This window comes from Aulonocara sp. 'chitande type north' Nkhata Bay, linkage group LG12, assembly GCF_057382095.1.
Source record: "Aulonocara sp. 'chitande type north' Nkhata Bay isolate Kocher_YH1m ecotype deep benthic linkage group LG12, A_spYH_male_GT1.1, whole genome shotgun sequence".
Classification (NCBI taxonomy): Eukaryota; Metazoa; Chordata; class Actinopteri; order Cichliformes; family Cichlidae; genus Aulonocara; species Aulonocara sp. 'chitande type north' Nkhata Bay.
The window spans coordinates 34,088,702-34,104,639 of record NC_141355.1 but is presented as its reverse complement, the minus strand read 5'-3'; the positions used below and the strand labels follow the sequence as shown (position 1 = coordinate 34,104,639).

Sequence of the window (15,938 nt, the reverse complement as noted above, 5' to 3'; positions counted from 1 at the left end):
TGTCAGAAATGTATATTTGTGAATGTGGAGATGTTATATTGGTTTCACTGGTAAAAATAAATAATTGAAATGGGTATATATTTGTTTTTTGTTAAGTTGCCTAATAATTCTGCACAGTACTAGTCACCTGCACACACAGATATCCCCCTAAAATAGCTAAAACTAAAAACAAACTAAAAACTACTTCCAAAAACATTCAGCTTTGATATTAATGAGTTTTTTGGGTTCATTGAGAACATGGTTGTTGTTCAATAATAAAATTATTCCTCAAAAATACGACTTGCCTAATAATTCTGCACTCCCTGTATTTAACTGACAGAAAAAAACAGGAGATTAATGAACTTGTTTTTCTGATATTTTCACAATTTTTGTTCATCAGGAGAAAAACTTGAACTCCACAGTTAATAAGACTAATTAGTATCAAATACAAATACAGAGGAAATGTTCTCAGCTTCAGTATTTGTATCAAGACTTGCCTGATGAGGTTTTCATTGAGACTAAAAATGTTCAGTGTTTTCATTATAACATCTTCAGTGAGTTTTGTAAATCCTCCATGCAACAATAATAATTAAAAAGACTCAAATTGCTTTCAAATACAGCAGGTGTCCAAAAAAAGGAGAAAAACATTATTTTTAGTGTTTCAGCCACTGAAACAACCAAAAGATGAACTAGTCAAATTGTTATTTAAATGGTTTTTGATCAGTTTTAGTCGCTCCAAATCACAGTGACTAACAGAAAAGTTTCAGATCAGGCTTCTCAGATTTCTGCCTGCAGGCCTGTAGTGACGGCTCTTGACCTTAAATGACAAGAAATGAACACATGACTGTTCTGTGTTTCAGTCATCAGCAGTTCATGTTGTACATTTCATTTACTCCAAGAGATATTTTAGTGTTTTCTCACATAGAAAGAAATTGATGGAATTGATCAAAGATTGAAAGATGAAACAAATACATTCACAATAATTTACACAAAAATGTAAAATGAACCAAAGGAAAGAAATTCACTGAGATCTCACTGAACTACAATGAAAAGTTCTAAAAGTCTAAAACAGGTTATTATCAGTTGTTTTGGCATCTCCTGCTTTTCCAATATTACACAAATCTCAGTGAAAGTGTCTGTGTGAGTGCAGATGTGAGTCATGTCTTCAGGGTCATAGAAGGACACCTCCCCCCTGTCATAGTCCAGCTGGACTCTGATCCTCTGGAGACTCTTCTTCACTGTCACAGTCTGACCAACAACATCAGGGCTGCACAGTGGGGACTAAAATGGCACTGATGCCTCTAATAAATCATCATTCTGTTTGAATTATCAACGATTAAATAATAAACACTGTTTTTTGTGCAGCCCTACACATAAACTACATGAAGTTTCCTCCTCTTACTTTCCCCTTTGTCTCTTATTGACACTTTAGATTTCTTCTGTATAATAATATTAATCCTTAAATTCTCTGATTCTTCAGATTATTGCTTTATTCTCTTAGGTGATGCACGTGTTTCTCTAACTTCAACAAGATGTGTTAATGTGTTACCAATAAAAGGACAGTTTGAATACAGTAAGAATTAAACAATAAAAATTAAGAGATCAAATTTTCTTCTATGTTTAAACACAAATCAAAACGCAGCCAGACTTTGATATTTTTATTGACAGAAAATAATCCAGGAAATCAGTGAACTCGTGTTTCTGACATTTTCATCACATTTGCTCTGCAGGTGAAAAACAGGAAATCCACAGTTAACAAGACCAAATCCTAAATGTGCTGATGTGATCTGGAATATGAAGTGAGAGTTCACAGAAACACACTGGAACAAACAGCAGCTCCAACTGTACAAATGTTCAACAATTATGAAATAAATGCTTTGGGTCAGTCAGTAGCAAAGAAAACAGTGTCTGTATCTGACAAAGCAATTTACACAGAACTTAGGAACAATAATGAACTTTAGTTTGTATGAATACAACTGAATAAATGTCAGACAGTCAACATTATTCTGCAATGACACATTTTAAAGTAAAACATGGCTGAATTATTACACCAATGTACACAGTTTGGTTTATTTTGCAACATAATGGAGAACATGCTATAAGAAACACATTTAAATGAAGCAAATCACTTAAATGAATCACTGACAGTTAAGTATTAAAAGATGACATTAGGATTATTTATGAGTCAAGTCTATTTATCATTTGGAAACCATTAAAACACAAATTGTCACGATGCTGTTATTAGCTGATATGGATCTAAATAACTGATGAAGGAAAGGAAAGTGACATTTATCAGTGCTTGTTCATCAATGTCTGACACATGGAAGTATGTTCAACTTCGCACTGTTTAAATGTGTAAAAACTGTTTCATGAACACCCAATGACTTGAAACTGCTATATATTTGTCAAAAAAGGAAAAAATCAACCAAAAAAAGAACAAATAAATATAAAGTTTTAAGGACCTTCAAACTGAATTTGCAAGAAAACAAAGCAAAAATTACTTTTATCCTTTAATTTTACTGTGTTTTGAAAATGATTTTTATCACATTGTATAAAATGCTTCAGATACAAATCTTTCTTTCTGCAATTTCTTACCTAAAAAATAAAAACAGGAGTTGCCTAAATTGAAAAACAAACAACCACAAAACAAGCTGTAACTAAAAGGATGAGACAAGAGAAAAAAAGTTCACAGAGACGTCGTTGCAGTTTTCAGAGAAATCTCAGTCTGACAGATTTTGATATCAGAGGTTTTGGTGTCTCCTGCCTTTCCAATATTAAAAAATGGGAAGAGTTTCTCAGTGAAAGTGTCTCTGTGAGTGCAGATGGGAGTCATGTCTTCAGGGTCATAGAAGGACACCTCCCCCCTGTCATAGTCCAGCTGGACTCTGATCCTCTGGAGACTCTTCTTCAGTGTCACAGTCTGACCAACAACATTGATATATTTTCCACTGTTATGCAATAAACACCAGATTCCATATTCTGTTGAAGCAAAACGCTCTCCCTTCCTGTCAACTGACTCTTTAACTAAACCCACAGTCCAGCCAGGATGGTCTCCCACCTCCACCTCCCAGCTGTGTTTCCCTGAGCTGAAGCCCTCAGAGCCAAAAACAGTGGTATAATTAGTGTTTCTCTCTGGATTATCAGGAAGCTGCTGCCATGTGTCTCCTTGTCTCACACTGGTCAGATCATCAGACAGATAGAGCCAGCAGTTTGCAGTGTTTGGGTCCAGAATGACAGGACTGAAGTGGACCTTCTCCTTCATCTTCTCCCACACTCTGAAGGACAGGTTGCCCAGGTGTTTGGCCACATCTATCAGTGCTCCTGAGACCAGCTGTGGATCTGACACTGAGCTCTGGGCTCTGGCTCTGCTCTGAGTGTCTTTATAACTGCTGAGGAATGGCACGCTGTGTTTCTGCAGCTCTTCTTCAACAGCAGAGATGCTGTCTGACAGAGAGGAGATCTGCTCCTCAATCATCTTCATCTCTCTGCTGATAGTCCTCCCCTTCTGCTCCTCTTCCTCCCTCAGAGCTGCCAGTCTGGACTCCTCTTCCTCTTTCAGGAACTGCTGGAGCTTGTTGAACTCTGCTCTGATCTGCCTCTCTGTGGACAACAGCTGCTTCTTCATGTGTTCCCTCACTTCATTGTATGTTTCCTCCACTTGTTTGTATTTGTTCCTCTTGTCCTGCAGAGACTTTAGGTCAGATTTCAGCTGCTTCTTCAGGTCACTGACTGCTTCTTCTACAGGAACCACTTTGTGAGTCTGGTGGAGAGAAAACTCACACACAGGACACACAGCTCTCTGCTCGTCCACACAGAACAGTTTGGCCTCATCTTGATGTTTTCCACATGCCACCAATAATTCATTTTTGCCTTTTTCTGTCTCAGATAATCCAGATTTTTGTTTCTCAGCAAATGAATCAGCAAGTTCTTTCAGAGCAAAGTTTACAAGTGGATGAGCCTTTGAAGATTTTCTTTTACAAATGGGACAGTTTGTGTTTTTAGTTTGTTCCCAGAATTTCTGCAGGCAGCTTGAACAGAAGCTGTGGTTGCAGCTCAGAGACACAGGATCTCTGAAAGTCTCTGAACACACATGGCAGCTCAGGAAATTTTCCAAGAGTTCCTCAGCCATCTCAGCTGGTTTGCAGATGTTCTTAAATATTCAAACTTACCAAAATACAGCCGCTGACTAGTATTCCAGGTAATTTGTCTTGTTCAGTACAGAATGTACTAATGTAATGGCGTCTTCGCTCTGAACGGCAAAACGTGTCTCTTAGTTTCATTTACGCAGAGGTGGAGCAGGTAACTACACTGAACCTGGTATTTGACTTTGTTCCCACTAGATGGTGTAGTTGCTATGTTGTCAACCAGACTACAAAATACTGGTAGCTCCTGAAGAGAAATGGAGACTTAAACTGTGAGTCTGTTGTTTATTTCAGCAGCTTTGCTCGATACAGTCAGACGTAAACAAAAGAGCACATTAAACACTATTAACAGAAACATTTTGATTTCACTATATGATGCTAAAATGATTAAATACAATGCATGCATTTGGTAAAATTGTCAAGTGGTTCTATCAGAAGAGAAACTCAGTGAGGGAGCCAAGGTAGTAGAGAAACTGTTGCTAAAATACAATTTATTTACCACATAAAACAAGCAATAAAACAATCCTTACCAGGGACAACAAATTTAAATATGTTAAAACGATGAAACTAAAAAGTTTCAATCGCCTCAGCCGATCAATTAGAACCGCTAAAAGTCCAACAAAGATCTATTAAAATCCAAAAGCTGGCAGCGTCCTCACCACTACCTCGCTCCGGTGAGCCCGAATGGGCAGAGCTCTTAACTGTACTTGACACGCGTGACTAGTATCTCGCCGTCCAACGATGTATGACGCGATACTATCGCGTCACCTCTTCACTCTTCGCCGACGGTGTTTCTTTCCGTTTTCGTCTCCAGTTGGACCGCCGCCAGGCACTCTTATTGGTCTGTTTGTGGCGCGAATGCGAACTGTGATTTGTCAAACGCGCAATCCTTCCAGGGCATGAACTCTCACAGGTGTGTGATAGGGGAGGTGGGGAGTCTCCCGGAAACAAGTCAACAAATGTCACAATAAAAGCATGCAATAAAACTGCAAGAGTACCACCCTTCACATTATTAAAAGATTAAAAATAATAAAATACAGCTACACATTCAAAATAAGACAACATTTAAAACACCACTCTTTCCCAGGATGACAAAATGATATTTACTTTAAAGGCCTGCGGTTTTAGGCTGAAGTCAGCGTTTTCTTCTCTGCACAAATGAGCAAAATTCAAATTTCAAGGGGCTCGAATTAATAAATACTGACTACCTGTCCAGTCATACACATAAACTACATGAAGTGTTGTCCTCTTAATTTGAGCATGAACTCCGCTGCCTTCCTGTCATTTAGTCAGATGAAGCATCACTGAACTCTGAACGTCTGCTGTCTGCTATCTCCAGTCACTGCCTGAGCCGCACGGACATCACTGAGACGTCCGCTCTTCACAGGGTGTCTTTCCAAACTTACTCCATCATTTCTGTTCAGGTGCCTTTTTCTAGTTTCCCTTTTCTCTTTTTATCACTTTAGTTTTCTTCCTCTATGTCTCTGTTTTTTCTGATTATTGTGGTGTTATTTATCAAATTATAATTCAGTATGAAATTCTGTTTTTGAAGAAATATCAGACTATACCCAGGAGTTTATATGTTTTATTGATAGAAAACTCAAGAGATCAATAAACTCATGATTTTGACATTTGATCATATTTGCAATACCTGCATTTACAAAAAAACAAAACAAAACAGGAAATCCACAGTTAACACAACAAAATCCTGAATGTGCTGATGTGTTGTTTCACATCTGGAATGTGAAGTGGGAGTTTCCAGAAACACACTGGGACAAACAACAGCTCCAACCAAAATGTGCATCCACAGTTAGGTAACTCTGTCCCAGTGTTACATTTATGTTGTATTAAAACAGAGACAAATAGAGATCCAGATTGTTTTTGTATGAAGAAAACAGAAAAATATACAGAAGATTTTGAGACAGTAATCTGCACTGATGTACAGCAGAATAAATTTTGCATTAAAGTACACAATTGGATTCGTTTTGCACAGTAACACATAGTGCGTTGTTGCAATAACAAGAAAAAATAACACAATTTCCCGAATGCTTTAAAACAGAGATTAGAGTCTAATAAAAAAATATTTTAGTGTTCATTTTAGTGTTCTGTTAAAGCGCTGCTATAATTGGGAGACACTGACTTGTTAAATGATAAATGATATCAAAATATCAAAAAATATCATCTTAGTTACAGATATTTATCTTAATCATCATATCTCTGGAAATATTTAAATGTTTAAAAATAATTTGATGAAAAATTAAGAGATTTTAAACAGAGAGGGGCAAATACCAAAATCAAAGAAAGTGACATTGATATCAGCGTCCAGGATCATTGTTATCAATCTCATATTAAGGGGATGATATTTGAAACCAACTGTTAAATAATATTGCATAGTCTCAAAAACCACAAACTACATTCATGACTTTGTTTAATATAAAATATTATAATGTATAATAATTTTAGACCTCCAAGTTTTCAATCAAATCTCAGTCTGACAGATTTTGATATCAGATGTTTTTCGACTTCCATCCCCTCCAAAACTGAAATATGGGAAGAGTTTCTCAGTGAAAGTGTCTCTGTGAGTGCAGATCAGAGTCATGTCTTCAGGGTCATAGAAGGACACCTCCCCCCTGTCATAGTCCAGCTGGACTCTGATCCTCTGGAGACTCTTCTTCAGTGTGAGAGTCTGACCGTCACGGTTAAAGTATTTTCCACTACAATACAATAAACACCAGAATCCACAGTCTGGTGAGCCAAAAGACATCCCCTTCCTGTCAAGTGACTCTTTAGCTAAACCTACAAAATAGCTAGGATGGTCTCCCACCTCCACCTCCCAGCTGTGTTTCCCTGAGCTGAAACTTTCATAACCAAAAACAGTTATGTAATAAGTGTTTCGCTCTGGATTATTAGGAAGCTGCTGCTTTGTGTCTCCACGTCTCACACTGGTCAGATCATCAGACAAACAGAGACTGGGGTTTGCAGTGTTTGGGTCCAGAATGACAGGACTGAAGTGGACCTTCTCCTTCATCTTCTCCCACACTCTGAAGGACAGGTTGCCCAGGTGTTTGGCCACATCTATCAGTGCTCCTGAGACCAGCTGTGGATCTGACACTGAGCTCTGGGCTCTGGCTCTGCTCTGAGTGTCTTTATAACTGCTGAGGAATGGCACGGTGTGTTTCTGCAGCTCTTCTTCAACAGCAGAGATGCTGTCTGACAGAGAGGAGATCTGCTCCTCAATCATCTTCATCTCTCTGCTGATAGTCCTCCCCTTCTGCTCCTCTTCCTCCCTCAGAGCTGCCAGTCTGGACTCCTCTTCCTCTTTCAGGAACTGCTGGAGCTTCTTGAACTCTGCTCTAATCTGCCTCTCTGTGGACAACAGCTGCTTCTTCATGTGTTCCCTCACTTCATTGTATGTTTCCTCCACTTGTTTGTATTTGTTCCTCTTGTCCTGCAGAGACTTTAAGTCAGATTTCAGCTGCTCCTTCAGGTCACTGACTGCTTCTTCTACAGGAACCACTTTGTGACTCTGGTGGAGAGAAAACTCACACACAGGACACACAGCTCTCTGCTCGTCCACACAGAACAGTTTAGATTCTTTTTGGTGTTGATTGCAAGACATTTCCACCATCTTCTTTTCTTTTACTGTCTCAGATAATCGAGCTGTATTTATCCCATCATACTTATCAGCCACTTCATTCTGATCAAAGTTGGCCAGATGGGTAAGAGAGTGCATTTGATCTTCCATGTGGTTTGAGGGTCTCCTTTTACAAATAGGACAGATTTTGTTTTTGACTTGTTCTCAAAATTGTTGCGGGCAGCTTGAATAGAATCTGTGGTTACAGATCAGAGACACAGCATCTTTGAAAATCTAAGAACACAAAGTGGATTAAAGTGCATAAGAAAATAAGTCTTTTTCTGCATTTTCTCTGTTTTCAAATGAGAAACTCACCAAATCAAAATTCCTCGCAGTTTTCCTCCTACTGTCCACCAAGTAAGTACAGACTGGTAACAGACACCAAACCCTGTAATGACTACTTGGTTTCAACAGTCTCTTCAAATTTCATCTAAATCATTCATTGGTTGATTATTAACTGCATTGTGCTAGCTTTTACTACCCTTATGGAGAATGGGATCTGTCCCAAAACAACCATAAACTAACCTACTGACTCAAAACTCTCGAGGATCTTATTTTGGGGATAAAATTATTACTTTTTTAGTTTAAGTTTGTGTTTTCCAAGCAAATGTCAAACATTTGTTTACATTATAAATCTCCTCTTTTATTTTAGATTGCAGCTCTTTCTTTGGATGTTGCTTCACAGCTTTTATTGTCCTCCTGTTGCAGCCTTGATGTCAACAGTTATTACCTTGTGTATTCTTATAGACAAAGGAGTTCTTCATACTTCCCTGTGGTTTATGATTTTATTTTTTATTTTTTGCAATAAGTCATCGTATAGGCTCAGTTCCAAAAAAGGCCAAATTTCAATGTACAAACTTTTTTTAAACTTACATTTATTTTTAAAAACAAATATTTTTATTTTTAAAACAGATTTTAAAGTTGGAGGTTTTTGCATCTTTTGCCTCCAAATATGAAAATAATGGAAGTGTTTCTTTAAATGCAGGTCTGAGCCCTGGTTTCAATTGATATTTGTCCTTTTATGTTCACAGACACATCAAACTGGAGCCAGGCTTCTCAGTTTTTTCCCATCTGACATATGAAGTGAGAGTTTAAAGAAACAGCAGCTCCAACCAAACAAATGTTTAAGGATTACTAAAGTAATGTTAGTACTGAATCGTTATAACAGACATCCATCTAGATTCTAGATGGTTAATCAGCAGAAAATCACTTATCATAAAAAAAATAAAAGATTAAAAAAAAATAAAGGTTGATTAGCTTCCACTTGGATTTAACCCCACCAGCATGGACCTCACTGTATGGTATTTGCATATTCTCCATGTCCAGAGTCTCTCGTCCCATAACAGCTCAGATAGGCAGCAGTCCCCACCATCCGCCCACATGGATAAATGGAAGAAAACGGATGGATGTTCTGAGATTTTAAAAACCACAGAAAAGAAATATTTGTGAAAGTCAGATTTTATTACATTTTTTCTAATCTGTTGGATTCCATTGCTAACTCCAGTATTAGTACTCATTAACTGATTACACTTAAATGTAACCTGATGCCTTTCAGTGCATGTGTGGCTGAAGAGCCCTAATTTTTTAAATTATTATTAGAAAACCGATATAGAGCTTGAGCACTGTTCATCAGATACATTACATTTCCATGTTTGTTTCCACCAACTCTAGATTTGCCCAGAATTTTTAAAGAGAAACACAAAAACATCATAAAAACATTTATTGACTGAGAAAATCAGCGATCAGCGATTCTCTTTTTTCAAATGAAACCTTGCCTTGAACTCTCTGCCAAGGAAACACAGTTCAGTAACAGATGCCAAGCCCTGCATTGGTTTCAAAATACTCTACCTGATACTCAGATTTCATGTGGATTTTTTATCAGTTAGTTATTAGCTGGATTCTGCTGTCTTATATTACCTTTAGGCAGAACAGGATGCAGCTGAAACATGTATCATGGACTTCAAACCCTGGAGATTTTTCTTGCTATCATTTGATCAAATTATTTTTACTTCATAAGCCATTTGTGTTTGTCAAGCTCACTGTCAAACATGAGCTTCATTTATGTCATAAATCTCCCCTTTGACTTTGGTTTATGGTTCTTTCGTTGGACTTTGCTTCACAGCTTTTATTGTCCTCCTGCAGCTTTGATCTCAACATGTATTACATTGTGTATTGTAAGAGAACCAGGGATTTCTCGTGTACTTCACTGTGGTTTATGACTTTATTTTGATTCATTTTTTACAATGAATGTTTGTATGGTGGTGGCGATTTTACTATATTGCTGTTTGTTCATGTCTGTACAGTAGTACAGAAATGTAGTAGCAGCTTAATAACATCCTGACTGAAATGTGAGGAGTAAATGCTAAAATCCCCCAAACAACCTCAAGCGCTTTTTTTAGTATATGCAGGACTATATTGTGAAAATCAGTACAAATATTGTTTACATTAAAGACTTTTTGTTGAAATTCATTTTGTGGATCTATTTTACAAATTTGGAGAATGAAAAAATACATTAAATATTTAGCATCTCATTTTATTCTTTGTGGTTATGAGGATCATTATTTTGCATGCTGTTCTATGGGTTTCTTATGTACATAGGTGAGAGGAGATGAGACACATTCGCTGCTGTTTTACTGACCGTGCATGTTAATGCTGCGCAACATGTAACTGCACAATAACTTTGGTGTCAGATCAAACAGACCAGCCAGTCAGTCAAGTTTTTTTAAGCTTGGAATAAAACAAAACAGCTTCCATTCAGATGAAATAGCACAAATACCTTTAATGAATCCCACAAAACAAAAAAGATTTTGATTGTACTAACAAAACCAAATAAATATATACAGAATGCAGTACAGCCAGTACTGATATACGTATTAAACAGACAACAGATGAATTAGTATTTGGTCCATTTACACAGTAGCACATTATATTGTATTTAAAATTGTAAAAATTTATTTTCTCTAACTGAATGATTTGACAGTGAGCTCTGAATAACTAACCTGACCAAAACATCAGCAGCAAAAGTCCAAAGCTCCAGGGCTACAACAGTTAACTCACCTAAAAGCTGTCTTGAAATGAGCCCCCCATTATGTTACAGCTGGCTTGAAATTGAATTGAACTAAATGATTTTAATTTAGCCACACTGGAGGGTTTTCGTGCATGAATGATCTGTTTAAGGTCATCACAAACCAGCTCAATCCGATTTATTTCTGCACTCTGACTAGGATACTCCAAAACCTTCCTTTTATTCACTTATTCATTTATTATTTGCATCATTTAAAGGTGGACTTGCTTGTTTTGTATCCTTCTGCATAATCCAAGTGAATTTAAATTTCAGAGCACTGATGGCCGGACATTTTCCTTCGGGATTCTGAATTTCCAGGATTTAAATAGTAGATAGCTAAATTCATGGTTTCACTAATTACAGCAAGTTATCCAGATCCTGAAGCAGAAAAGTACCCTCTATCCCTCTATGACTCTTAATATGATATATGTTTTATGAAGTGCCGTTAATTTTATGGCAGATACAAAGGAATGTGAACCTTCCAAGAAGTTCAACTTTTATCTCATCAGTCAACAGAATTTTTTCTTAAAAACACACAGCAAGATGTATTTTGGGAAATGTGAGATGAGCTTTTGTGTTTGTTTTGGTCAGCAGTAGTTTTCACTTTGGAAGTCTCCTATAGATGCCATTTTTTAACCCAGTCTCTTTCTTATTGTTGAATCATGAACTCTGATATTAACTGTCTGCAATTCTTTGTTCTGGATTCTTTTGTGATCTCCTGGAGTGATTTTGGTAGGCTGGCCACGACTGGGAAAGTTCACCACTGTTGTAGGTTTTCTCCATTTGTGGATATTGGCTCACAGCGTGGTTCACTGGGGTCCCAAGGTCTCATAATTGGCTCCTTCCAGACTGACAGATGTCAGTGAGTTTGTTTCTCATCTCTTCTTGAGGGTCTTTATATTTTGGCATGAAGTTTAATGAACCATTAAATCACTGTTAATGGTTGGTTCATTCTTCATAATAGATTGCATGTAATCAAAAGTATCAATAAATGTTAAATGTCAGAAACAAAACAAAGTAAGATGAAGGTTTTCAACAGCTTTCTTCTTCATGAAACCAATTTGTTTGAACTTGGTATTTCCCTTCTTGGATAATTAAGAATTACATTCATGATTTGTGGCATTATTCCATCCTTTTTGAAAATCTTGTTTAGATTTTAAAAATAAATCTAACCAACATTTACCAATAGTTTACAAAATAAACAGATATAATAATCACCACAAATTAAATATCAAACCAAAACAGAAACACTCCCCTCAACTTTACAATGAAATGTTAGTTGGACAGATTTTGATATCAGAGGTTTTGGCATCTCCTTTTTCCCCCACGTTAAAAAATGGGAAGAGTTTCTCAGTGAAAGTGTCTCTGTGAGTGTAGATCAGAGTCATGTCTTCAGGGTCATAGAAGGACACCTCCCTCCTGTCATAGTCCAGCTGGACTCTGATCCTCTGGAGACTCTTCTTCACTTGTAGAGGCTGACCATCACCATTAGTGTATTTTCCACTTTGATGTGTTAAAAACCGGAATCCACAGGTTGGCGAAACAGATGGCTCATTTTTGTCAACTGACTCTTTAACTAAACCCACAATCCAAAAAGGATGGTCTCCCACTTCCACGTCCCAGCTGTGTTTCCCTGAGCTGAAGCCCTCAGATCCAAAAACAGTGGCATACTTAGTGTTTCTCTCTGGATTATCAGGAAGCTGCTGCTTTGTGTCTCCACGTCTCACACTGGTCAGATCATCAGACAGATAGAGACGGGGGCTTGCAGTGTTTGGGTCCAGAATGACAGGACTGAAGTGGACCTTCTCCTTCATCTTCTCCCACACTCTGAAGGACAGGTTGCCCAGGTGTTTGGCCACATCTATCAGTGCTCCTGAGACCAGCTGTGGATCTGACACTGAGCTCTGGGCTCTGCTCTGAGTGTCTTTATAACTGCTGAGGAATGGCACGCTGTGTTTCTGCAGCTCTTCTTCAACAGCAGAGATGCTGTCTGACAGAGAGGAGATCTGCTCCTCAATCATCTTCATCTCTCTGCTGATAGTCCTCCCCTTCTGCTCCTCTTCCTCCCTCAGAGCTGCCAGTCTGGACTCCTCTTCCTCTTTCAGGAACTGCTGGAGCTTCTTGAACTCTGCTCTGATCTGCCTCTCTGTGGACAACAGCTGCTTCTTCATGTGTTCCCTCATTTCATTATATGTTTCCTCCACTTGTTTGTATTTGTTCCTCTTGTCCTGCAGAGACTTCAAGTCAGATTTCAGCTGCTCCTTCAGGTCACTGACTGCTTCTTCTACAGGAACCACTTTGTGACTCTGGTGGAGAGAAAACTCACACACAGGACACACAGCTCTGTCTTCATCCTCACAGTACCAGTAAGGGACGTCTGGATGTTTATCACACACCACCTCCTCCTTCTCTTCCTCCTTCTCGTTTTCTGTCTCAGGTGAGCTCTCACTCTGCCTCTTAGCAAAGGAGTCAGCAAGTTCTTTGAGAGCAAAGATCATGGATGGTTCATCTCTTGAAGATTTTCTTTTACAAATGGGACAGTTTTTGTTTGTAGTTTGTTCCCAGAATTTCTGCAGGCAGCTTGAACAGAAGCTGTGGCCGCAGCTCAGAGACACAGGATCTCTGAAAGTCTCTGAACACACATGGCAGCTCAGGGAATTTTCAAAAAGTGCGACTTTCTCCGCCATTTCGTAATTTTTTTTATGACTCACCGAAATACGACCTCTTTGCCTGATAATGTCGCCAAATTGTGCTCTTCGGTACAGAGCGCAGGTTTTAATGTAATGGCGCCTCCAGTGTATTGAAACTCATTTCAGTTTCATTTACTCTGTTGTGGGCGGAGCTGATAGTAACGGACTTGCTATATTCCCACTAGATGGCGCCATTTCTGTGTTACAGATTTTGAATACACCACCAAACTTCCTCTGATGCTTCAGAAAAAACATTTAGCTGAACCAACATGAATATGCGTCGTTGTTTAAATTCTGGTTTGAGTTTAGGCTGCACCGACCTACCTCTGTACACCAAGGATCGACATTCAAGTATAGCGTTATTCATGTTATTCATGGCACAGCAGTTAAAAAAGGGCAAACAATTCTATATTAATACATTAATATTTCAATATATTACTGTAATATATATTATAATGACATAATCGTCCACAAAGAACTACTACACACGACCATTTAATTCTCTCGCTTTTCTGTCTCACATGATGCTTTGTCTCCCAGCAAAGAATATCTTTCAGTGTAAAGTTCCTTCCTGGAAAATCAAGATTTCTTTTCACACATGGGACAGTTTTTTCCCCAGTTGCCAGAATTTTTTATATAATATTTATTATTCCAGTAAAACTCATACTAAGATTCATAATATCAGGAGACAGGACTGATAAACTGGTCAAACTGAACACAACGTCCAGATAACATGTAATAATGTACAGTCCCAATCAAAAGTTTAAGATCACTTGAAAAATGGCAAAAAATATTATTTTACATGGTTGGATCTTAACAAGGCTTCAAGTAGAGCTTCAACTTACAACAAGAAGAAATGGGAGTGAGACAAAACATTTGGGCATTTAAAAAAAAACGGAAACAGGCAGTTTTACAGTTGATCCAAAGTTTAGGACCACATGCCTTTAAATGTAAAAATTTGAATTTATTGTCATTATCTTTCAGGTCACTGTTATGATGTTCTAATGGCAAAGGCAAAAAAAAAAAAGTTCCCTTTTTGAATGTGGTCAGGTTGTTGAACTGCATAGGTACGATCTCTCGCAGTGTGCCATTGCTGCTGAGGTGGTACAAAGTAAGACAGTCATTTTGAATTTCTTAAATGACTATGAGAGTTATGAGACAAAAAAAATGTCAAGTGGAAGACCCACAAAAATTTCACCAGCACTGCAGTGGCGTGTCTAGAAAATTTTTGTTGGGGGGGCCAGGTAGGGGCACAGATTTGGAGAAGGGTGGCAGATAATGTTTAAAAAAAAATTCTACCAACCGTTAACCATAATTCAATAATCCTATAAACCTAATAACCAAATGCACTTTTAACTCTTATTAGAATGAGATTTTAACCACTACGGTGCAAAGTTTTTAGATACTGCGTTGATAAAGTACAAGAGATGCAATCAGTGCTTTGTCAGTGTTTACTCAGCAGTCAAGGACAACAATATTTGCATAGTATTTTTACTGACATATAGTGCACATATGTTTTGGGCAAAAACATTTTTGAATATTAAAATACGAACATTTGTAACAAACAATTGACAAATTAGCCAATGCCAATGTAAAACTTTATCTGCCTATTAAAAAAAGAAGATAATCTTCTCACAAACTGGTGTTTGATTTTGAAACAGGAAAAAAGTGGGGAAACAAATGAAAAGACGAACATTTGAATAAAACCTGAAAGCAAGTAAATACTCTCTATGCTGCCTTATGGTAAACTTTGGTAATATTGATAAAGAACAACACTGGCTGATGATGAAATACAGTCAGCTGGCATGGTGACACTGCCAGTATTAACCTGCAGGGCTGGACTGGGACAAAAAAATTGGGCATTTTCACTACAGATTGGCCCACCAGGTAGTAAAGCCATAAAGACTTTGACTGAAAACAAACCCTGTTGTGACAGTGATGTACAGTCTTTTTGGTATATGTATGATTTCTATACATTTTACGTCAGATAAAAACTTTGGTTGTACGATTTAGATAATTATTTAATAAAAGCGAGATATTTTAAATGAGAATAAGAAAGAAAAGTATTTCTTTGTGCCCACCTTTCCCTGTTAATGCCCTACCTGGCCCCCTGGCAAAACTTTCCTAGATCCGCCCCTGCACAGTTACCAGCTGTCAGCTACTTAGAAAAGGATCCTGGTGTTATTTGTCTCTCAGAAACAGTTCATAACTTCCCTTCAACTCATTCATGTCACCTAAAAGGTAAACCTGTTTCTCCATCACCTGTTCAGCTCTGATGATTCAGTAAGGACATCTCCTGGTTTCATCTTCATGTTTCCCTCTCACCACATATCCAAACCGACATCATGACCAGCAGCTTTACAGCTGTGGCTCCAGCAAACATCAGCTGATACTAGAAATTAATATTAAATAAATTCTAACAACAGCTG

General features: G+C 37.9%; 3 protein-coding genes across 3 annotated transcripts; all 3 read right to left on the bottom strand.

Annotated features, from left to right (window-relative positions):
- Positions 1-1,622: 1,622 nt before the first annotated feature.
- Positions 1,623-4,862, bottom strand: LOC147317879 (E3 ubiquitin-protein ligase TRIM35-like). The gene has a single exon (XM_086315267.1). The coding sequence runs from the start codon at positions 4,106-4,108 to the stop codon at positions 2,666-2,668; it is 1,443 nt and encodes a 480-aa protein (XP_086171393.1). The 5' UTR covers positions 4,109-4,862; the 3' UTR covers positions 1,623-2,665.
- A 1,738-nt stretch (positions 4,863-6,600) lies between these two features.
- LOC147317878 (zinc-binding protein A33-like) lies at positions 6,601-7,881 on the bottom strand. The gene has a single exon (XM_086312977.1). It carries the CDS (start codon positions 7,864-7,866, stop codon positions 6,601-6,603), a length of 1,266 nt encoding a protein of 421 aa, XP_086169103.1. The 5' UTR covers positions 7,867-7,881.
- Positions 7,882-10,513: 2,632 nt separating this feature from the next.
- On the bottom strand, positions 10,514-13,602 carry LOC147317877 (nuclear factor 7, brain-like). Its single transcript, XM_086315266.1, has one exon. It carries the CDS (start codon positions 13,504-13,506, stop codon positions 12,082-12,084), a length of 1,425 nt encoding a protein of 474 aa, XP_086171392.1. The 5' UTR covers positions 13,507-13,602; the 3' UTR covers positions 10,514-12,081.
- Between the last annotated feature and the right edge of the window lie 2,336 nt (positions 13,603-15,938).